This window comes from Procambarus clarkii, chromosome 63 (genome assembly GCF_040958095.1).
Source record: "Procambarus clarkii isolate CNS0578487 chromosome 63, FALCON_Pclarkii_2.0, whole genome shotgun sequence".
NCBI lineage: Eukaryota > Metazoa > Arthropoda > Malacostraca > Decapoda > Cambaridae > Procambarus > Procambarus clarkii.
In genome coordinates this window covers 15,312,058-15,336,829 of record NC_091212.1, presented here as the reverse complement: position 1 = coordinate 15,336,829, position 24,772 = coordinate 15,312,058, and the positions used below count along the sequence as shown (strand labels likewise).

The 24,772-nt window shown below is 46.2% G+C and overlaps 1 protein-coding gene across 1 annotated transcript in view; it reads right to left on the bottom strand.

Annotated features, from left to right (window-relative positions):
• LOC123769493 (trichohyalin) overlaps positions 1-24,772 on the bottom strand; it is a 518,341-nt gene that overhangs the window by 263,893 nt on the left and 229,676 nt on the right. Inside the window, 2 exon segments of the mRNA XM_069308773.1 lie at positions 373-509; positions 10,891-10,987. Coding sequence (XP_069164874.1) covers positions 373-509; positions 10,891-10,987 — 234 coding nt within the window.

Here is a 24,772-nt window from a genome sequence, read left to right as displayed (position 1 = left end):
GAGGCGGGTTAAACGGGTGGTGGGCGTGGGTGGTGGCGCAGGTGGGGGGTGACCAGGCTGGCGGGGGCGGACTCGCTGCCCGGGCGGCTGCTGATGACGGCGGACTGGAGGTGGCAGGGTCGGGCGGCCTTCCTCCACGCTCACTCAGGCACACACCTGGCCCTCTCCTGCCACATGCAGGTGAGTCTTATCACCTCTCTCAACACCTTGCTCCTTACTCATATGGAAAAACAAGGCAGGGTTACACTTAACTTTTCTATACCAGATTTGAGTACTGTACTAACATTTTTTTTTTTTAATTTTGAAACCGTGCCACGGAGACTGGTGCGGCCCGACCCGCCACCTCGAAGGGTATTACAGAATGCTACTCACCTGGCGAAGTTTCTCACAATCGTCCTCTCGTTGACGTAGTATTTCCCTCACACGGTCCATCTCATTCTGGGTGTCGACTAGTCGCGCCCGCATTTGTTCCAACTCTACTGACCCTTCCTCATCTATATTTTTATCACCTATAACAACATGCAACAGCGCCATCAATGAAGTGACAGATGCCAGGCGCTACAGCCGACACATTGAACATGGCCATACGTTGTCACTAGACTACTGGTGGGGGAGACGCCAGGCCGGGAAACCTCACCCTCCTGACTCTTGGGGGGTGGGGATGTTCAAAGTGAGGAGAAGGTGAGGAGAGGTTGGTAGAGAAGTCTTCAAAGATTGCAAGAACATCTACTGATTTGAGGGTTGATACAAACCAATTACAAGTCCGTAAACATCAATATGTTACACAGAGTCCAATCCTACCCAAGGTCTGTCTGGGGCATAATGCCATGAGTTAACAGTAACCCCGCAAAAGTCATTCATTACTGGGGTCAAGGATGCTTCGTTCAGCCTGCTTTCCATGCCCGTCCTTAGACTACAGCCTGTGTCCCACAACTCTTCTCTACATTTCATCAACCTTGCTTATAATGATTACAATCAAGTTACTCATCACTTATTGAAATCTTTCTTGATTATTTGCAAATGAAACTTATTTTGAGCAAACTTTAGTCTTTCACTCTGATCAGTATGCATCCTCTTGGAGGGCTAAATATTACACATGCTTCTAAGAAGAGTGTGGGATGTGAACATCTGACAGGCTGATGAGAGGGACACAGCTGGGACCAGGAGGTGGCCGTGGCGGTGGATCAGAGGATGTGGAATTGTGAGAAAAGCTACAGAACTGTGATAATATAATTTTGTTGCTGGTGCTCAAGTGATTATGTGGAAGCATTTATTATTTACAATTGAACAAATACAGGTATGAACTCTTGACCATGTCTAAAGTTGAAAATATATAGCACTGAGACTAAAGTGAAGAGGATGAGATAAGAGCTGGGAGCTGGAGAGGCAACAGGTGGCCACCTACAGCCCTCAGCCAACAACAATGCACATTGTCAAGAATTTACCCTACGCTTCAAGTCCCGAACAGCAAGATCAATTTAAAGTTATGTGCAGTAAGTTGGACTGTTGCGAAGATATTTACTCTCTGCACCATCAGTTCTGTGCCAGCAGCGACTTGGGTTTTATATCTCCTTGAGGGTTCAACAACATCCCCCAACCACCGTGACGGCCATACTGTATCGGACATAATTATGATAATAATAAAAATAAACATATAATAAATACAAGACCAGAGAAGCTGCACCTGTTTCTGAAATACTGCCTGCATCTGTTGCATCATCGCCCGCTCCTCCTCCTTGCCTGAAACACAGTTCGAGATTGGTCACCCAGTCACAACATAAAATGATGTCACAGGAGGAGGTTGGCCTACCCGGGTTCTGCTAACAATGACGTCTAGGAGGGTTACATCTTATTAGGGTTCCGTTAACATTGACGTCATTAACCAATTGATAATCGATTCCAGAAAACGGTGAAGAGTATCAATATCTCCACTGGGTGACAGCAGGATGCTCAAATACTTTGGGAAGGACCAGAGATGGGAAAGGGAGAAGAACGAAGGGAAGGGAGGGTAAGAATTGGGGGACGGAGAAATGATGGAAGTAACTATCACCAATTAAACAGATGGTAAATAAAAATGGTAAAAATTAAAACACATCAATTCAAATCAAATTATATATGTTGCAACTAATTTATACAGCCAATAACTATAATTAATTTGGAGAAAGAGAGCAAGTTCGCCAATCGATGATAGTACTGTATGCTGAAAATATACGAGTGATTTGCATGTGAAAACGCATTAAATATTTGTAGCAAGAATACTAGTGAGAAATACTACAGAAGATACCACCTACCTGATGACCATTACTCCACCACACTGACAATGAAGATGCATAAACATGTGGTTCCTGTAGTTAAGTCAAATTTACCTGACAACCTATTAATTTAAAAGTATCAAATATGATACAAAATTATTAACCTAATCATTATGATACAAAATGATTCAAGGAATATAGCATATAAACCAAAAGAAATATACAATAGATTAGTATGAAAAAATATTGAGGCAATGTATTGAGATAGAGCTTGCGTTCCTAGGCCAGAACTCGTCAAGCATTTACCCAATAACTTATGAAACCTGAACATCTTTTCTCAATCATATCAGCTTTGTTTCTTTTGTTAAAAACTTTATGACTTGAACATTTCACATCTCAAGGTTATTTTCAACGACCTCATAGTGCTTTGCGGCTCATAAAATCTTTAATAAATGTAAACAATGCTGCCATTATCTACAAAAGATGCACGTGTTTCGTAAGTGGTTGCAGAAATGCTTGATGAATCCTGGCCCAGGTCCAGTCCTCCCCAACTACAGGCACTAAGTGAACCCGGGGAATCCAGGATTGAGAGTTCTATCCCACCAAATTGCTTCAATATTTTCTCATTGATAAGCAACGTTATTGTAATTTCATTGTCCAAGAGATGAACATGTTTTAGAATTATATAATTTACTCACTGTACATACAAGAACAAGATGGGATTTGGCACACTTCCCACAAGGAGTGAATACAAGATTTAATATTCACAAAAAAACAGTACTGAATGTAATTTAACACCATTTTCTGGGTGTGACCCGGAGGCTCCCAAGAGCTATACCGGGCTGATGTTTATATATTAGACCGTGGCAACAGTCAATCAAAGAAGTTCTAAGCCTACCGAGGACCAGAGCCAGAACCTGGCCCCCCTCAAGAGAAGCTTGAGGGGGCCAGGAGGAGCAATAGCCTAAAGACACCCCTGTGTAATTGGAAGCAGTCTTTGTCTGCCATCTACCAGGTCAGGCACCCAGAAAGGTGGGAATTTAAAAACAAACTACAGTACTGCTGGCCAAAAAATTGCAAACCGAAAGCCAAAAAAGCAAACAGAACTCCCAATCAAAAACCAGGAAACAAACATGACGTCACCACAACCGCCGCGCATCCATCTGTGCAACCTCTAACTGCAATCTGTGTCCCAGACCTCCATGCCAGCAAATCTCCCCAGTTCAGAGGGCCGAGTATCAAAAACGCGAAAAACCGCCGACCGTAAGGAGGGAGGGTTGCCGGGGAGCCTCCGGATCTCACCCAGAAAATAGTGTTTCATTACATTCATCGCTGGTTTTCTGTGGAGAGCCCCTTTGGCTCTCCGGAGCTACCTAACCAAAGATAAGGAAAACGGGACTCACCCGGGAGGTGGTCGTCACTCGCTCCTCAACTCAAAGTCGAGACAACTGGTCGCAACCTGCGACCCAAGACTATATACGCCCAAGAAGAACATTAACAAGGTAACATGCAGCCTGGACCCTGATCAACCTCCAAAAGCCCTGTTCCCGAAGATTGGCCAGGACCCTGATCAACCTCCAAAAACCCTGTGCCCGAAGATTGGCCAGGACATATTACCAAAACAGCAACTGAACACTGAACTTACGAAAGGCGTGGGCACGGGGATAGACCGCAGGCTGGCAGGACCGAATAATCCTGCAACAACCCGAGAGAAAGGAAACAGGGTCAACCCAAAGCGCGTCCTCTGCCACAGAGGCCGTGGTGCACAAATAACGTTGAAGAGCCACAGACAAAACATGATGCACCCTCGGCCGAACCAACCAAGCATCAACAACCCAAGGACCCCTTTGGAAAGCAGCAGACTCGTTCTTCGCCAGAAAAGAAGAAGGCTGCAAAAGAACGAAATTACCAAGACCGAAAGAGTAGAAACCCCTGCTCCGGAGGAGAGCATGAAGCTCCCAACCCAACCCCCAGAGGCCAATGCCAACAAGAAAAGAGCCTTAGAAAAACAGTCCTGAACCGAGTGTGGCCACCACAAACCAAGGAGAAGTGAGAAAAGAGAGCACCTGGTCTAAAGATCAGGATGGTTCAGGCGGCGCATGAGCAGGCCGTAGGTGAAATAATGCCTGAGAAAACTAGCGGAATGGAGCATAAGTGACATCCACCCCGAATGCAAGCTGCAGCGGCTCCGCCGACACTGCACGATATGAGGCGACAGTATTTGGCATAAGATCTTGAAGCAACCAAGAGAGAAAGGACAAACAATCCGATCAGAAATCAAAGACAACCTACGAAGAGACAAATATGCCGAAAGGACTGCCAGGAATTTCATACTGCTGTCTAGACAAAACTCACAGGTGGGATACCATCAACGAAGCCACCTGATCACCGTACAAGTGGTGATACACCCGCGTCAAAAACTACAGGACTACTCTCTCCTGGTAAGTCTCCAACTGAGCCAGGATCTGGAGCAACAACCGGACCGGAGGGAAGAGGTACAGGTAACTCCACCTCGACCAGGTGAGGTCCCATCGAATCGTGGGACCAGGTGAGAGCAAACAGCGCGAGCCTCCCCCCAATCGCCCTGTCAATGGGGCAACCCGTGAAAGGCCCGACAACCCCTACGAGAGCCCAACCGACGCTGAGAGTGATCACTGCGCCGACCAGATGCCGACAGCTCCAGAGGAGGTGCCAGCCCCGAATCTAGCACTACTGGCTTACGACGACCGAAGGAACCCCAAGATCTAGCACGACCCTTCCGGCAGGACCTCCATGGCCCCCCTGGAGAACCTACAAGTTTGACAAAGGCTGTCAACTAGGCGAAGCTGCCTGCAGAAAATGCACCACCACAGACTCTGCAAACAGCAACAGACAGATGGGGATGAAATCTAAGAACCAGGGCCCAAGACGATTCCAAAATTTGGACGAGCACCACCTGTTAGCACACGAGGCGAGAAGCGAAGAACAGACACCGCCTCCCTCAGAAACAGCGCATACAACTTCACCAAGGCAGCCAGCACCCGAGCTGCCGAAGCAAGCCCACCGGACCCTGGCCCGGAACCCAGCTCCTCCACACCCAGCACAAGCCAGTCCAAAGACAGCTCCAGCAGGGAAAAGATGTGCAAGACCGAAGCCAAATGCCCACGGGCGCACAAATCCTCGGCCACCAGGGATGCCGAAAGGGAAGGAACCTGCATGTGAAGCTGCACCTGGCTGACATCATAAGGAAGGACGGGTGGCAAACAAGCACGCCTTGAGGTGCTCCAACTCACCCCTCAAGAAAACCTGAACGACCGTAGGCAACTCTCACCATTCAAGTGCGCAGTCCGACAGGACAAATGCTAATCCACCTACTAAGAAAAAGCAGTCCGGCAGCCAAGAAGACTCCGACACCTTGTAATGCACCCAATAAGGAAAAGAGGAGCCAAACTCAAAAAGAAGAAGCATCAATATCACAGCGTAATCTGGGTCTCGCAGAAGGTAGCAGGGTTGGTTACAACCCTGCTGTCCCTGAAAAGCAGGGACAAAGGGGGCCTGCTGGCGTGGCCCAAAAGCTCCGGCAGGAGGACCAGGCTCGAATGCCTCTGCCACCAATCCGGAACAGGCAATCCCCAAAGTCGCCCGAGTCTCACTACCAGTATAATTCAGCGGGGCAGCTGCGGGGCATCCGGAAAGGCAACCAACCTCGCACGTAGCTGTAACTTAAACATGCATGCAATACTAAAGTTGCCTGTACCCAAATATTAGTCTCAGTGGACTGGGTGAGTTAGAGTACAAGCAAAGAACACCACTCGCAGGACTCCAGGTCGTATGTGTCACTGACCCCAACAGGCAGCAAGGCAGAGGCAGACAGTGAGTGTCACCCTGAGACAGGAGGACAGAGCAACCTTCAAACTCGCACAAGGCAAGGTGGAACTCAGAGGTCTCCTACATTGGATCACTGAGCCCCAATGGGGGTTTCCAGGGCCCTTAGGCTGACTGCTAAGAGAAGCCCAGGCAAGGTACTGCTAACCAGATATCCCAGAGTCATCAAGCAAACAATCTAAAAGCTGAACCCCTGTGACGTATGCAAGCACTGGGACCTAATGGAGGGCCACCAAAAATCTACTAGTGGTCCTACCGCCACACCTGGCAGACCCCGCCAGGCAAAAAAAAAAAAAGTCTCCAGATGAACAGAACCGGTCGCTATGCGTATATCAGACAGCTGCACAGTACCTCACACCCCAGCCAATGATGAAACTACTTCCTGCCCAAGGAATAACAGGAGTAAGAACCACCCCAGCTGAACCCCCAATGGCGGGCAATCATCGAGCAGAGACAGAACCACACAGAGGCAGCTGCTCCTGAACGGCTCAAGGAAGATAACCCTGAAGCCGCAAAGGCAGTACTTACGGGGCACCTAGGGAAGGTAGCCCTAGGTGCATGCAGCCCCAGTACTCTTGTGTTACTCCTGGCTCACACACCACCAATACAGAGTAACAACTCCGCACTGCAGCACTGCGCATAAAGTGGAGCCAGAGCGATCGATCGTTCACCATCACAACAGCCTTTGAACTAAGGAGAGTTGCCGATGTGGAGGCTTGAGACCCCCTCCATCCCATCCCCCTCCCAGGGAGGGGGGGGGGTTGCGCAGATGGATGCACAGCGGTTGTGGTGACGTCGTGTTTGTTTCATGAGTTTTTGATTGGGGAGTTCTGTTTGCTTTTTCGACTTTCGGTTTGCAATTTTTTGGCCAGCAGTAGTTTGTTTTGAAATTCCTAACTTTCTGGGTGCCTGACCTGGTAGGTGGCAGACAAAGACTGCTTCCAATTACATGGGGGGTGTCTTTAGGCCATTGCTCCTCATGCCTCTCTTGAGGGGGGCCAGGTTCTGGCTCTGGTCCCTGGTAGGCTTAGAACTCCTTCGATTGACTGTTGCCATGGTCTAATATATACACATTAATCCAGTATAGCTCTGGGGAGCCGAAGGGGCTCTCCACAGAAAATCATGTCTTAAAATGGGTAAAATTTCCACATAAATAGGTGGAATATGTCTTATGAGAATGTAAAAGTATGAATATTTAAAACATTCTCAAGGTGGGGTAATTTATTATACTGGTTAACATGAAAGTCCTTTACATCTCCAGTGACTGCTCCACCTGCATGCAGTTCTTCCACAGAGCTGTTTAAAAGGACATAATGAAGAGGTAAATAGTTCAGAGTTCTGTGAGTAGTAAGTGTACATGATGACCAGCCTGGAAATATGGCACTTGTGGTGTTTATGGCCTGAGGACCTAATGTCTGGTGGCTGTAGATTTTGGTGCGTGCTCAAGAACGTGAGATTTGTGGCATCTGTGGAACTGCTGTCTGTGACATCTTGTGACATCTGTGGAACTGCTGTCTGTGGCATCTGTGGAACTGCTGTCTGTGGCATCTTGTGGCATCTATGGAACTGCTGTCTGTGATGTCTGGTGCCGCCTTAGAGTGAGGTGTCTGTGACTTGAGAGTAACAAGGACATGACGTGTGGTGCATGGTGCCTCAGGACAATGTATCTGATAAATTAAAAAATGGTTTCTGTGGTATGTGCATTCTGTAGCTTAAGGTCACACTATGTCAGGCAAGGAACACTTAAAATGATACGTAAAACAGATCATCGTCTGTTCCAAACAAGTACAATATCTGGAGCTCGATTACAGTACACCTACTAATTTTAAAATACAGCAGTTATAGGTTATAACAGCGCAGTGGCTACACCTCACCTGCAAATATAGGCACTTGTTGGTTAGGAAACTAATAAGGGTTACATCCTTGGAAAGGCGAGTCGTTGTTCCAGTGGACCTCAGTAACCCTAACAAACTTCCTCTCTCCGACTATGGGAAACCTAATAATTGTCCTTATTAAGGATGTTAGCAAATACTTCAGTATGAAGTAACTTTTAAAATGTTCCATAAAGATATGCCTATTAATTGTTCCGGTAACAGACACTTTGCAGATGCTTAAGACAGTATGGAATCGTAGCTGTAACACTTTATTGTAATCGCTCTTTAATGTACATTGGACTACATATGAATTTGGTCCAGAGTGAGCTCAGTCTTAATTCTTTTACTTGATGTCTTTGTCCAGCCATACAACAGGACACAAATACATTCTGACAATCGGCGCTATAAATTGGAGTAATTTATAAGACAGCCAGGACAGTGCGGGCCAAATGACGGGCTGATTGACTGATTGACAAATGATTGACTGCAAGGCGATGTTGCTAAACAATGAGGTTAAAAAAAGACAAGTGTCTCCCAAAGATGAGAAGCCAATGACTCTTGGTGGGCATATGCCGCCATATATATTCGTGGCCATGATCAACGTGGTCTTCAGCAGTGTGCTGTTCCTCGATTTGTTGCCTGCGGGCTCATACTACCTGAGCGCCAGCCAGTTGGACTAAGCTCTCACATGTCAAGCCTGGCCCCAAGCAGGACATCGTGAGAACTTTCAGAACCCACCAGGTACAATCACTGGCCTCACTATGCCTCTGACTAGTCGTGGTGGAGACCGGCAATAGCCACTTTGTTGCTCCTAAGAGAGTATTAGTAGTATACAGAAAGACAACACAAACTCTTGTATAAAATTGTTTAAGTGGATCTCAAATGAGACTACTGCATTCCGTCCCAAATTTGTCGTGCACTGTGACCAGTAAAAGAAGAACTTCAAGTACCATGTGGGTGAAACTTGCTTGTGCCCCGTAATAAGGCAACATGTATTTCTCCTCCATTATTCCATTCAAGACTTGCAAGTTGCCACAAATATATTTGCATTTATTTTTTAAATGCATTTTCAATGCTTTATATTTAGTTTTTTATCATATATGATGCACATTTGTGCCCTTTACAATATGTATACAATAGAACGTTCATAATGTTCCAAGGAACTGTGATACATGTGTCACTAATGTGTCCACAACAAATGTTCACTGGTGCAATATTACCTGTTCAATATTCAATATATTTACAAAATGTACACTTTCACACACTATACAGTCATACACTGTATTACACACTCAGTACTTCGGAAGTAAGTGATAATCAAAGAAGCATTCTATGGTACACAGTGCAACTTAGCACTGGATGCACCAGGTACACACAGAATTTTGCTTCCTGTTTCTTTGTTCTGTGTGCTTGCAAACAACACACTCACGTACACCCTTGGCTTTAGTTCCTGTAGTTGGTATGTAGCCAAGCTTATGAAGTGTAAGGTAGTCTTGAAAATATTATAGGAAAAGATAAATTTGTAAGGTAGTTTTGAAAAGATTGCTTTGTAAGGTAGGATTGAAAAGATCCAGGTATTCTTGAAAATACCAGGTATTCTTAATCTGGGCAAAGCTCAGTAACAAAATTCAGTCCTGATATCTCATATCTGTTCTGGTATCGCCCATATCTTAACCTGTATATGGGAAAGTAGGTACAACGCCAACATCAGAATCATCAAATTGTTGTTTGTGTGTTACAAAATTATCACAGAAATTAGTCACAAAATTATCATGTGACAGACAGGACCTTCCTGCTCTATGTTCATATTGTCCTGGGTTGTGTAGTTCATTATTTTCCATAAGACTAGAAATTTGATTCCTAATCACTATTTCAAATACTTTTATTATGTGTGATGTTTTATTATGTGTGATGTTAGTGGTCTATAATTTTTTGGCAAAGCTTTACTACCCCCCCCCCCTCTTGTGCAGAAGAGCTATATCTACAGATTTAAATGCTGCTGGTATCTCCCCTGTATCCAGGCTCTTTCTCCACATTATGCTGAGTGCTCGCACTACTGACATTTTACATTTCTTTATGATTATTGAATTCCATGAGTCAGGACCAGGAGCTAAATGCATGGGCATGTTGTCAATTTCTCTTTCACTGTCTTTCATCTGTAAAATGTTTAAGTCTGTCTCTTGCTATATAATTACTCCATCATTAATCTAATAATTGGTGCTGCATTTTCTTAAGAGCGAAGTTATACTTAGTCTTTAAATTATTTTTACCGTTCGCCAATTCAAAAACAAAGTTTCCTACTTTTCAGTGCACATCTAGACAGTGCTAAGTGCTACTGTTAATTAAAACAGGGGATATGCTGCTAATGTTAGATTGTTTTTAAATATGATCTTGCTAGTGCAATGTTGTGCAAAAAAAAGTTGAAAAGTTAGATTATAATTTCCCCGGTGAAATTATTATTATGTTGTTATTTTCATGTTGTTCGTTATAGGAAGGAATGATTTAATGATTTTCATTAGCGCTTTGACACTTGTCTAAGCCAAGTAATTGTTAAATCTTGCCCGAAGAGAATTTATAGATGTTTAAATTGGCACACATTACTGAACTTTGCATAGTTCACTTAAACAATCACACAATACTAATTAGATCCGACTCCAATAACACTTAGCTCACTCAGTGCTGCATTTTTTTTGTAACTCTTCCTTGAATATGGGGTATTTAATTAGGATAATTCATATTAAATGAAGCCCAAAAGACAAATAATAAAAGTCATACAAATTTTAAAGATTATTTAGGGAGTAACTTTTGAATAGAACATTCATGAATCAGTGAGAAGTTGGATAACGCTGAGAATGAGAGAGAATTGGAACAAACTGCAAAGATGGTTTTTGAAAACTTACCTATTCCCTTTTGCTGCAACATTTCCAATAACTTTTTTATACTCTCATCTCTTGCTGCTAATGTTTGTTTCTGTGTCTCTATTCTCAGCTCCAGTTCCTGTAAATAGGAAAGTCATTAGTGAGACACTTAAATAATGAGAATAAGAGATAATACTGATGGGTAGATTGGTCCAAGATGGATTATGAGACACACACACACCGAACAGATGTGAGGAAAAAGGCTAACATAGATCCAATCTACAAAAGTGGCAGCAGGAGAGACCCAATTATAGACCGGTATCATTGACAAGTGTAATAGTCAAAATATTGGAAAAAATAATTAAAATTAAATTGGTAGAACACCTGGAGAAAAACGATAGAATATCAGACCGACAGTATGGTTTTTGATCTGGAAGATCCTGCGTAATGAATTTACTCAGTTTCTATGATCGAGGCACAGAGATTTTACAGGAAAGAGATGGTTGGGTTGAGTGCATCTATCTGGACCTAAAAAAGGCTTTCGACAGAGTTCCACATAAGAGATTGTTCTGGAAACTGGAACACATTGGAGGGGTGACAGGTAAGCTTCTAACAAGGATGAAAAATTTTCTGACTGATAGAAAAATGAGGGCAGTAGTAAAAGGAAGCGTATCGGACTGGAGAAATGTCACAAGCGGAGTACCACAGGGTTCAGTTCTTGCACCGGTAATGTTCATTGTCTACATAAACGATCTAACAGATGGAATACAGAATTATTTGAACATGTTTCTTGAGGTTATCTTGAGATGATTTCGGGGCTTTAGTGTCCCCGCGGCCCGGTCCTCGACCAGGCCTCCACCCCCAGGAAGCAGCCCGTGACAGCTGACTAACACCCAGGTACCTCTTTACTGCTAGGTAACAGGGGCATAGGGTGAAAGAAACTCTGCCCATTGTTTCTCGCCTGGGATCAAACCCAAGACCACAGGATCACAAGTCCAGAGTGCTGTCCACTCGGTCAACCAGCTCCCACGGTCGGCTAATGTTTGCTAATGATGCTAAGATAATAGGGAAGATAAGAAACTTAGATGATTGTCATGCCCTTCAAGAAGACCTGGACAAAATACTGTAAGTACATGGAGCACCATTTGGCAAATGGAATTTAATATAAATAAATGCCATGTTATGGAATGTGGAATAGGAGAAAATAGACCCCACACAACCTATAAATTATGTGAGAAATCTTTAAAAAAAAAGTGTGATAAAGAAGTGTGATAAAGATCTAGGGGTAGTTCTAGATAGAAAACTATCACCGGAGGATCACATTAAGAATATTGTGCAAAGGGCCTATGCTACACTTTCTAACCTCAGAATTGCTTTTAAATACATAGATGGCGAAATACTAAAGAAATTGTTCATGACTTTTTATAGACTAAAGCTGGAATATACAGCGGTTGTTTGGTGCCTATATCTTAAGAAGCACATCAACATACTGGAAAAGGTGCAAAGACATGCTACTAAGTGGCTCCCAGAACTGAAGGGCAAGAGCAACAAAGAGAGGTTAGAGGGATTAAATACTGTATGACAAAACTAGAAGACAGAAGAAAAAGGGGTGATATGATCACTACATATAAAATAGTAACAGGAGTTGATAAAATTGCTAGGGAAGATTTCCTGAGACCTGGAACTTCAAGAACAAGAGGTCATAGATTTAAACTAACTAAACACAGATGTTGAAGAAATATAAGAAAATTCACTTTCGCAAAAACAGTGGTAGACGGTTGGAACAAGTTAGGCGAGAAAATGGTGGAGGCCAAGACCGTTAGTAGTTTCAAAGCGTTATATGACAAAGAGTGCTGGGAAGACAGGACACCACAAGCATAGCTCTCATCCTGTAACTACACTGAGGTAATTACACATGCGCAGTTAGGCATTTGGGATCATTATCATAGTGTCTGCAAAAAGCACCAGAAATCTAGGGTTTGTGAGGTGCAGTTAGAGCCATCCATAGTGATTAATATTGCAAAGTGTACTGCAATGCGTAGAAATGTATACTACAGCGATTGACACTTAATTTGACAAAGACAGGAAAAAACCCAGTGTTGAATGTAATGAAACGCCATTTTCTGGGTGAGTCTCGGAGGCTCCCCGGAGCTTACCAGGCTGATATGGTAATGTCAAACTTTGGCATCAGTCATGTGTACGGAACTCTTATGGGCCTACCGGGGACCATGAGCCAGAACCTGGCGCCCTCAGAGAGGCAAGGGGAGCAATGGCCTATAGAAACCCCTGTGTGGTTGGAGGCATTCTATGTCTGCCATCGACCGGGTTAGGCACCCAGAAAGGTAGGCGTCCCAAAACAAACCCCTATTCTGGTGAAAATTGCAACCAAAAGCCGAACGAGTGGATAGAACTCGCCAAACAAAAACGAGCAAACTAGTATGACGTCATTCGTCGTCGCGCCGCTGTCTGCGCAGCCCCTCCCCCCTCCCCGGGAGGGGGAAGGGGGAGCCCCAGACCTACCGCGCCGGTGATCCACACCCCAGTTCTGAGGGTGGATGTCAAAAGCACGCTAAAAAAACTGCCGACCAGAGGGAGGGAGGGATGCTGGGGAGCCTCCGGGACTCACCCAAAAAATGGCATTTCATTACATTCAACGCTGGTTTTCTGGGGGGAGCCCCTATGGCTCCCCGGAACTAACTACCCACAGAGGAAAAGAATAGGGACCGACCCGGGAGGCGGTCGCCGCACACTACTCAACCCAAGGTCGAAACAACAGGCTGCATCTGCTGACCCAAAGCAACACAGGGCCGACAGGGCCCAGGAACGTGTACAAGGTAACGAACAGCCAAGGATCCTGTTCGACCTCCAAAGTCCCCGTGCCCGAATGTCCTCCCAGGACACAGTACCAAAGATGGCAGCAAGAGCCGCGAACTTGCAGATGTCATGGGCATGGAGATAGACCGCAGGCTGAAGAGCCTGAAGAACCCTGCAGATGACCTGGAAGACCTGCACCCACTAACAGGGAAGAAGGGAACCGAAGCAACCCAAATCGCGTCCATGGACCCAGAAGCCGTGGCGTGCCAACCATGGCGGAGAGCCGCAACTAGACAAAATCAAATGCACCCCCGGCCTAACCAAGCATCAACAACCCAGGGACCCCTCTGGAAAGAAACAGTCTCATCCATCGCCAGAAAAGAAGAAGGCAGCAGACGACCAAACCGAACATCTCAACCGAAGGAGCAGAAAACCCCTGGGCAGGAGGAGAGCAAGAAGCTCACCTACCCGACCCCCAGAGGCCAATGCCAACCGGGAAAGAGCCATCGAAAAACAAACCGGAACCGAAGGGGCCACAAGAAAATGAGAAGAAAGAAAAAAATACTCTGTCCAATGACCAGGACGGCTCAAGCGGTACAAGAACCGGCCGGAGGTGAAACAAGCACGAGACAGCTTACGAACAGCGCAAATGAAAATCTGGAAGCAAGCCGAAGCGGCTCCGCCAGCGCCATATAAAACGAGGCAACAGTATGCGGCAAGTCGGCGGCCCCCAACCCCCAGCAGAAAAGCCAAGCCGACGCCAATAAACGCAGCCACCGAAGAAAGTACAGAAGGAAAAGGAAGGACTGCCAAAACACCCCATACTGCCGCCAAGAAGCACACAGGTGGGACACCAACAACGAAGCCACCCGACCACCAACAGACGCGAGATCCCCGAGGCAGAACGTAATCAGCGCTGCCAAGGGTCATCCGAGCCTAGGAAGAGGCGAAGCCGCAGGAAGATCCCGGGTGTGACCACCAAGGAAGCAGAGCCGGAAGCCCAAGCCGGCAAAAAGGAGATGGAACGTCTGCCAAACAGGAAACTCCCCAACACGAGCAAGCTCGCCAGGGGATCGGAAACCACGGGTCCGAAGCGAGACACCAGAGAAGGGACATCGCAAGACCCTGAAAAAAACAACAGGCAGGGCAAGCCAGGAAAACAGGAAACAAACCTGGCAACAGGAAGGCCAAAAGGCATAAACAAAACACACAACAGTGTGATGGAGGAAATGATAATAAGCCTAGCAGAAACGCCCCAGCACCAGCGGCCAGGGACAAGAGTGAAGTAGGAAGACGAGAGGAATGCATGAGGAAGGGAAATGGCGGAAGCCAACCCCACACCCAGCGTCCAGTGCAGAGAAGAGCCCAGTAGGTTCCGGGACTGGAACAGAAAGCGAATGATAGGCGAGGGGCGAGACGAAGAGCCCAAGCTCATCCCCAGCCAGCACAACTAGGTGAGGACAACGAGGTTAGGACAGAGAATCCGAGGAACATGGAAAAAACCAGGCCTGGCACAGCAAGACTGGCAAGAAAGGAGGGCCCCAGAAAATCAAGGGAACAAAAAACCCAAACAAGGAAGGCGCCAGAAGGAGCATGGAAGGGCCGAACAAAACGCCACAACCATACCCCCACACGCAGCCGCAGTATCAAAACCGCAGCAAAACGTCACCACACTCTCGGTAAGAACAAAGCAGCTGGCCCAGATGGCGTTTCACCATGGGTTCTGAGAGAATGTGCATCTGAGCTCAGCATTCCACTTCACCTGATCTTTCAGGCATCCCTGTGTACAGGAATCGTAGCAGACGGGTGGAAACAGGCTAACATAGTTCCAATCTACAAAAGTGGCAGCAGGGAAGACCCCCTCAATTATAGACCTGTATCATTGACAAGTGTAATAGTGAAAGTATTGGAAAAACTAATCAAAACTAAATGGGTAGAACACCTAGAGAGAAATGATATAATATCAGACAGACAGTATGGTTTTCGATCTGGAAGATCCTGTGTATCGAATTTACTCAGTTTCTATGATCGAGCCACAGAGATATTACAGGAAAGAGATGGTTGGGTTGACTGCATCTATCTGGACCTAAAAAAGGCTTTCGACAGAGTTCCACATAAGAGGTTGTTCTGGAAACTGGAAAATATTGGAGGGGTGACAGGTAAGCTTCTATCATGGATGAAAAATTTTCTGACTGATAGAAAAATGAGGGCAGTAATCAGAGGCAATGTATCAGAATGGAGAAATGTCACAAGTGGAGTACCACAGGGTTCAGTTCTTGCACCAGTGATGTTTATTGTGTACATAAATGATCTACCAGTTGGTATACAGAATTATATGAACATGTTTGCTGATGATGCTAAGATAATAGGAAGGATAAGAAATTTAGATGACTGTCATGCCCTTCAAGAAGACCTGGACAAAATAAGTATATGGAGCACCACTTGGCAAATGGAATTTAATGTTAATAAATGTCATGTTATGGAATGTGGAATAGGAGAACATAGACCCCACACAACCTATATATTATGTGAGAAATCTTTAAAGAATTCTGATAAAGAAAGAGATCTAGGAGTGGTTCTAGATAGAAAACTATCACCTGAGGACCACATAAAGAATATTGTGCAAGGAGCATATGCTATGCTTTCTAACTTCAGAATTGCATTTAAATACATGGATGGCGATATACTAAAGAAATTGTTCATGACTTTTGTTAGGCCAAAGCTAGAATATGCAGCTGTTGTGTGGTGCCCATATCTTAAGAAGCACATCAAAAAACTGGAAAAGGTGCAAAGACATGCTACTAAGTGGCTCCCAGAACTGAAGGGCAAGAGCTACGAGGAGAGGTTAGAAGCATTAAATATGCCAAAACTAGAAGACAGAAGAAAAAGAGGTGATATGATCACTACATACAAAATAGTAACAGGAATTGATAAAATCGACAGGGAAGACTTCCTGAGACCTGGAATTTCAAGAACAAGAGGTCATAGATTTAAACTAGCTAAACACAGATGCTGAAGAAATATAAGAAAATTCACCTTCGCAAATAGAGTGGTAGACGGTTGGAACAAGTTAAGTGAGAAGGTGGTGGAGGCCAAGACCGTCAGTAGTTTCAAAGCGTTATATGACAAAGAGTGCTGGGAAGACGGGACACCACGAGCGTAGCTCTCATCCTGTAACTACACTTAGGTAATTACACTTAGGTAATTACAAAGTTTTGCACCAGTCTCCGTGGTGTAGTGATAAGACACTCGCCTGGCATTCCGCGAGCGCTTTGTCATGGGTTTGTATCCTGGCCGGGGAGGATTTACTGGGCGCAAATCCTTAACTGTAGCTTCTGTTTAACTCAACAGTAAAATGAGTACCTGGTTGTAAAAACGATTCTTTGCGGCGGGGATCGTATTCCAGGGACCAGCCCGAAACGCTACGTGTACTAGTGGCTGTACAAGAATGTAACAACTCTTGTATATATCTCAAAAAAAACAAAACATCAAAGGAGGAAGGCACAGAAAAACCCAATCGCACCCGAGACCAAAATTCATGCAGAGCCCCAAGAAGAGGGGGACATGACGGAGAAGTCCTGTCCCGGGAAAAAGGGGCGAAAAACGTAGAAAAGCACCCACCGACAGGACGGAAGCAATGGGCATAATGGACAAGGAACCGAGCCCGGGGAGGGACCAACGCCCAAATACTCGGGTGGAGAGGGGGGAAGGAAAAACCCCACTCCACAAAACCGCAAGCCTCGCCCAGAGGGGTAGAAAAACCCCGGCGGGGACCAACGGGGACTGAGGCCCCCCACGTCAGCCCCATCCCAGCCCCAGGAACCCACCCGGCAGGCCCCAGGGGTGAGCTGCCCCCCGCCCCCAAAGCCCCAGACACAAGAAAACCGGGGCAGCCGTGAAAAGCACTAAGGAAGGGAGCCCACTGGCAGACTCTTACAACACGGCTGGAGGAAACGGGCTCGAACGCCCTTGTCGCTACCCCAGAAGGGGAAGTCCTCGAGACCAACCGAGTCTCAAAACTATGGAAGCCCCGCCCCGACCCCACAGACGGCAACGACCCAGATGTAGGGAGGAAGGGGGGGGGGGGGGACCCGACAAGACCACCAACGAAAATGGGGCAGCCTCGGGGCTTTCGGGGAGCAAACAACTAGCACGTTGCCATTGAAACCCAAAGTGCAACGCCCGTGGACTCTCACGGGCGTTGAAAACAGACAAACAAAAAAGAAAAAGAAAACCCAGCAAGAGTACAGCGTACCCAGGCGGAACAGAGCCGGCCGCAATGATTGGTGAAAACTAGCTGCGCAGTACCCTGTGCCCTGCCAGTGCAAACTGCCCCTTACCCTAAGGCGAACAAGGGAGACAGAACCCCCTATCACACAAAGGGTGGCCAAAAACTGAGCAGCAAACGGCCTAGCAGAAGCAGGACCCAAGGAACTTGTGAAAGGTAACCCCAAGCCCCAAGGGCAGTACTTACTGGGCACCTAGGGAAGGGAACCCTAGGCGCATGCAGCCCGAGTACTGGAGACTCACTCCCGGCTCACGTACCACCTAGAAGACAGACACCACACTCTAGGTACAGTGCTGAAATAACCACTGGAGCCGGAGCACACAACCGGTGCCACTAGCATCAGCCGAAGAACTGGGGGTATGGATCGCTGGCATGGTAGGTCTGGGGCTCCCCCTTTCCCCTATGGGAGCCAATTGGCCGAGTGGACAGCACACTGGACTTGTGATCCTGTGGTCCGGGGTTCGATCCCGGGCGCCGGCGAGAAACAATGGGCAGAGTTTCTTTCACCCTATGCCCCTATTACCTAGCAGTAAAATAGGTACCTGGGTGTTAGTCAGCTGTCACGGGCTGCTTCCTGGGGGTGGAGGCCTGGGCGAAGACCAGGCCGCGGGGACACTAAAAAGCTCTGAAATCATCTCAAGATAACCTCAAGATTCCCCCTCCCGGGAAGGGGGGGGGGCTGTGCAGACAGTGGCGCGACGACGAATGACGTCATACTAGTTTGCTCGTTTTCGTTTGGGGACTTCTATCCACTCGTTCGGCTTTTGGTTGCAATTTTCACCAGAATAGGGGTTTGTTTTGGGATGCCTACCTTTCTGGGTGCCTAACCCGGTCGATGGCAGACATAGAATGCTTCCAACCACACGGAGTTTTCTATAGGCCGTTGCTCACCTTGCCTCTCTGAGGGCGCCAGGTTTTGGCTCGTGGACCCCAGTAAGCCCATAAGAACTCCATACACATGACTGATGCCAAAGTCTGACATTAGCATATCAGCCTGGTAAGCTCCGGGGAGCCGTAGGGGCTTCCCCCAGAAATAACATATAACTGGAACATGTGGGAAACACCGGCAGTGCCTACAATTACCAGGACAGAAAAAATTGATCAACCCCGCCACACAGGACAACACATAAATCACCTAGTTTGTGCTAAGTGGGAAAGCTGGCTGGTAGGTGCCTAGCTCTCTCTAGGTCATCTCATATAGCATAGGGAGTGATTTAAAATATATCATAGATACTTCTTTGAAAGAACCCAGACATATAGAGGTTCACTAAAATTTATGTCTCATGTTGTTCAGTTCATGGTAGGCAGTTGGTAACACCTATGTGTGATACAGCGACCATTTTGTGACCACCCACTGTTCCAATCTCACCCCCCCCCCACCCTCCATGCCTTTTTACTATCATTCAATACTCACCTCCCACTATGCACAAACCTGCCCACCACAGTGTAACACCCACACCTTCACACCCCTGTCTTGGTGTCCTATTTGCTCATTTTTACATGGGAATCGTCGAACAGAAAGTCCTTATTGACATGGGCCAAAAGCAGACTGTATACTGTAGATATGTAGACAAATATGCAGCATTACTAATATATTATTCCTGCAGGTACCTGATATTGAGCATTTACTGTGGCTTAAGGATGCATTCGAATGAGGTTCAGTGCTAAGGTTCACTTACGAGATAAAGAGTGGAGGAAAACTACCTTTTCTTGATGTAATAGTTTTGGAAAGAAATGGTGGCCTTAACATTGCAGTCTACACTAAGGGAACTAACATATAAGTGTGCCTTAATGCTATGAGTGAGTGCCCTGATAGATACAAGTGGAATGTTGTCAACGCCTATGTCAACCACACCCTCACATACAGCTCCAGTTATAAGCAAGTCAATGAGGAACTCCGGTAGAGTAAGGCAGGTCCTGATCAATAATGGATACTCTAATGGATATGTCGAGGAAACATCAAAAGGAAGGTTAGCCACCATGTAACTTCAGATACAACAGACAAGAGTACATCATCGGTCCCTACTATTAAAATATTCTACAGGAACCTCTTCACAACAGTTCACAAAATGGAAGAGGGGGTCCTGATAAACATTAATGATAGAAATGTGACCCCTACTGACACCAAATAGAAGATTGAATTAATAATATATATTATAAGAGCAAGACTGTCAACTTGCTCATGAAGAACTCTCCTGAAACCAAATAAACCCCCTTGAAAGAGACGAATGTTGTCCCATACCTTAACATGTCCTCTTGGCACCAGGCCTAGTAGACCTCCTCCTCCTCCTCTCTGTTTCTCCCCCATCAGTGGGGTTTATCCTGTATATAAGAGTCGGGCTTAGCATTTAGTTGGAGAGTGTGAGCTCAGGAGGGCCACAAGGGGTGTGGTTGATCAGCACAGGCTGGCCAGCCACTAACATTGGCTGACAGTTGGAGTTTTAAGGTAAATGTCTGTTGAGCTTTTGCACTTGAAGTAGGTCATTTCACCTTGCCTTTTAGGTATAGAATGTTTTAGAGTAGGGTATTAAATTGTTGCTTATAAATAAATTGTCAGACTTTAACTTTGCATTTTAGTTCAATTCCTTAGTCCTGATATTGAGCTTGTGTTTTCTTGTGCTGGTTTGTGTTAAGTATCTCTAATGATTCTCTAAGTGAATTAACAACCACCTGTAATTATCAACAAGTCTAACTTCATTTTCATTAACATACAGTATTATAAAAAGTACTGCTATATTTCCTGACTGGCTCCTCAGAGTTCGGAGAATATTTGCATAATTAATTAATTGAAGAGTGGTGGTACTGTAGCAGTAATTATAATTAGTGGCCTTATAATTATCATTGGCTTGAGTACATTGCAAGAGAAATCTTGAACACCTGGTTCCTCTCACATTCCTTGACTAGGCTGTCAGGCTGTCGACTGCAAGAACGGGGTCTTCAGTCCATTTCATGTTGTATAAATTCATGTTAAGGATAAATATTTTGAATATTTATCCTATTTATAATAGGACCAGAATTGAGGTAACAAAGTTGAAAACAGAATACCCATTTTATTGGCGCTCACTGGGCTTATGCTCCGTCACTTTCTCCGTTTGCTGTGGGTGCTACGCCAGGTTTCTGGACTTTATATTTGCATACTCCTGTAGGGAATTCTATTACGAAGACAATGATACCAAAATGAAAGACTTAAAACGAGAATTGAGATGTCCAAAGTGAAGAGTGTACACATTTTATTGCTCTGGCTCGGTCCCGAGTAACACGCTCTCACTTTCTCACTGGGCTTTTGGGCTTTATATGCATTTAGTCCTGTAGAGAATTCTATTGTGAACACATTGATACCAAATTGAAAAACTTAGAACGAGAATTGAGATGACAAAGTTGAAAAGATTATTCACTTTTCATAGTGAGAAGCGCCTTGGGGTGGCGCAGCACTCTCTTGTAACCACGGCCTGTTTTCTTCATGTCGGCGGGTGGAGATCGCTGCTGTTTTACATATTATATGGATATAGGCCTGTTGGGGATTCTATTGCGAACACATTGATACCAAAATGAAAGACCTAGGACGAGAATTGAGTTGACAAAACTGAAAAGAGTAAACATTTTATCATTCTTGTGTGCTCCCGGGTAACTTTCTCTCACTTTCTCTGTTAGTTGCGGAGGGTAAGCCGGGCTTTTGGAGTTTATATGCAGTTAGTCCTGTAGAGAATTCTATTGCGAACATATTGATACCAAATTGAATATCTTAGGACGAGAAATGAGCTGACAATGACGAAAAGATTATACACTTTTCAGAATTTACCGCGCTGTCCCTCGCGCTCCCGCAAAACGCTCATGCCCACCTGGGGTAGTGGGGAGGTCCCGTGCCCGGTGCGCGAAAGTGTTAAATTAACAAACAACACAGAAATCATCGATAGACAGAGCGATAGCAGGCGGCTCGACATCTGCAAGGCACTACACATCAAAAAGTCAACACATAGACCCCATACAACCTATATATTATGTGAGAAATCTTTAAAGAATTCTGATAAAGAAAGAGATCTAGGGGTGGTTCTAGATAGAAAACTATCACCTGAGGACCACATAAAGAATATTGTGCAAGGAGCCTATGCGATGCTTTCTAACTTCAGAATTGCATTTAAATACATGGATGGCGATATACTAAAGAAATTGTTCATGACTTTTGTTAGGCCAAAGCTAGAATATGCAGTTGTTGTGTGGTGCCCATATCTTAAGAAGCACATCAACAAACTGGAAAAGGTGCAAAGACATGCTACGAAGTGGCTCCCAGAACTGAAGGGCAAGAGCTACGAGGAGAGGTTGGAAGCATTAAACATGCCAAAACTAGAAGACAGAAGAAAAAGAGGTGATATGATCACTACATACAAAATAGTAACAGGAATTGATAAAATCGACAGGGAAGATTTCCTGAGACCTGGCACTTCAAGAACAAGAGGTCATAGATTTAAACTAGCTAAACACAGATGCCGAAGAAATATAAGAAAATTCACCTTCGCAAATAGAGTGGTAGACGGTTGGAACAAGTTAAGTGAGAAGGTGGTGGAGGCCAAGACCGTCAGTAGTTTCAAAGCGTTATATGACAAAGAGTGCTGGGAAGACGGGACACCACGAGCGTAGCTCTCATCCTGTGACTACACTTAGGTAATTACCAGCAATCAACAGCCAATTAATGCACAACTATATTCTACCCACTTCAAGACTCCGTACCAATACCTGTATAGAAGCATCTAGAGGAAGTATGGGCCAATAGGCCCTTTGCAGTTACTTCCATTCCTATGCTCTCATATCCAATTAATACCCATTGTTCCGTGTTCTGTCTTGTGTTTGTCACAAGTTTGTTCACCTCATCCAAAACTGTTGTACCATATCACCTCACCCAAATGTGAGTACCTGTATAAATATGGTAGCAAATGGCGTGTTTACAGGTTACAGTTGTGAGTGTGAACTAAAGTCTTTGAAAATGTAATAGATAATTACGAAACGTGTTCAGGCGTCGCGTCAGACTAGAAATAAAAATGAATTTTGGAGAATTGATTTTTCAATTACCATCGACAGTAAAAAGAACCATAAGAAATATTGAGAAAATTTGTGTTAGAATTATTAATCTTACTTTTTCGGTCATATTTAACAACATATATATATAATATATAATATAAATTATTATTATATATATATATATATATATATATATATATATTACCGTGACCACCGCACCAATGATCGTCTATAAGGATTGGTCAGTCTTGGCGCTTATTAACTAAGCTTCCTGACAGACAAACCCCCGACGACACTCATGGATCCCTCATGGATATATATACAGAGCACCACTTGGTTTCCGAACTTTAGTTATCCGAAACTTCCAGTTTCCCGATTGGGGTTGGGGAGTCATGCTACCCGAACAAAGTTCGGGTAGGAAGGGGTCCGCCAAGCGTCACGCCGGCTTGTTGTGGTGGGTGGGAGATGGTCTAGTTTGCCTGCTGTGACTTCACAGATTCACGGCCTATTATTCCTATTATTTTGAATTGCCATAAGGCTGGAATGTTCATTCTGTGCTTTTGTTTTACATATCTGCACAATCAAGAAACATCTGTGCACCATGTTGGCTCCAAATGCACGCATTGCGTCAGTGATGGCTGACTGGTGGGTGGATGGACGATGGAGCTGAGGTGGGAGGCAGTATGAATGAGGGGGGGGGGAGAATCAGTGAGAGAGGGGGGGAGAGAGATGCTAGGAGGGAGGGGGAGGTATGGAGAGATGTTAGGAGGTAGGGAGAGATGCTAAGAGGGAGGGGGAGGTAGGGAGAGATGCTAGGAGGTAGGCAGGAAGGGATGGAAGTAGTGAGAATTAGGGAGGGAAAGGCAGGCTGGCAGGCACAGGCAGGCAGGCAGGCACAGGCAGGCAGGCAGGCAGGAGGCAGGCAGGCTAGATTGCAGGCAGGGAGTGAGTGGTAGTCACGCGGTTGAACCGCGTGACCTTGAGAGATGGGATGTAGGGGGGGCGGGTGGTTTGTTGGTGGTGGGGGTGAGACCGGCTCATTCCCGAAGATAAGCCTAACACACACTACCCGTTAGCATGATGGCAGGGGGGGAGGCAGGCTGGCTGGAAAGGAAGCAAGCTGGCAGGCAGGCAGGCTGGCAGGCTGGGAAGGAGGCAGGCTGGCAGGCTGGGAAGGAGGCAGGCTGGCAGGCTGGGAAGGAGGCAGGCTGGGAAGGAAGCAGGCTGGCAGGCTGGGAAGGAGGCAGGCAGGCAGGCTGGGAAGGAAGCAGGCTGGCAGGCTGGGAAGGAAGCAGGCTGGCAGGCTGGGAAGGAGGCAGGCTGGCAGGCTGGGAAGGAGGCAGGCTGGCAGGCTGGGAAGGAGGCAGGCTGGGAAGGAGGCAGGCTGGCAGGCTGGGAGGGAGGCAGGCTGGCAGGCTGGCAGGCTGGCAGGCTGGGAAGGAGGCAGGCTGGGAAGGAGGCAGGCTGGGAAGGAGGCAGGCTGGGAAGGAAGCAGGCTGGGAAGGAAGCAGGCTGGCAGGCTGGGAAGGAGGCAGGCTGGCAGGCTGGGAAGGAGGCAGGCTGGGAAGGAGGCAGACAGGCAGGCTGGGAAGGAGGCAGACAGGCAGGCTGGGAAGGAGGCAGGCTGGGAAGGAAGCAGGCTGGCAGGCTGGGAAGGAGGCAGGCAGGCAGGAAGCGATATATGGGTGTTGAAGTGAACTGTGAACCACGTGACCTTTGAGAGTGTGTGTGTGTGTGTGTATGGGTTTGGGGTGGGGGGTGGGGTGTCGGTGGTGGGGGGAGAGGGGGAGGTGTGTCGGTGGTGGGGGG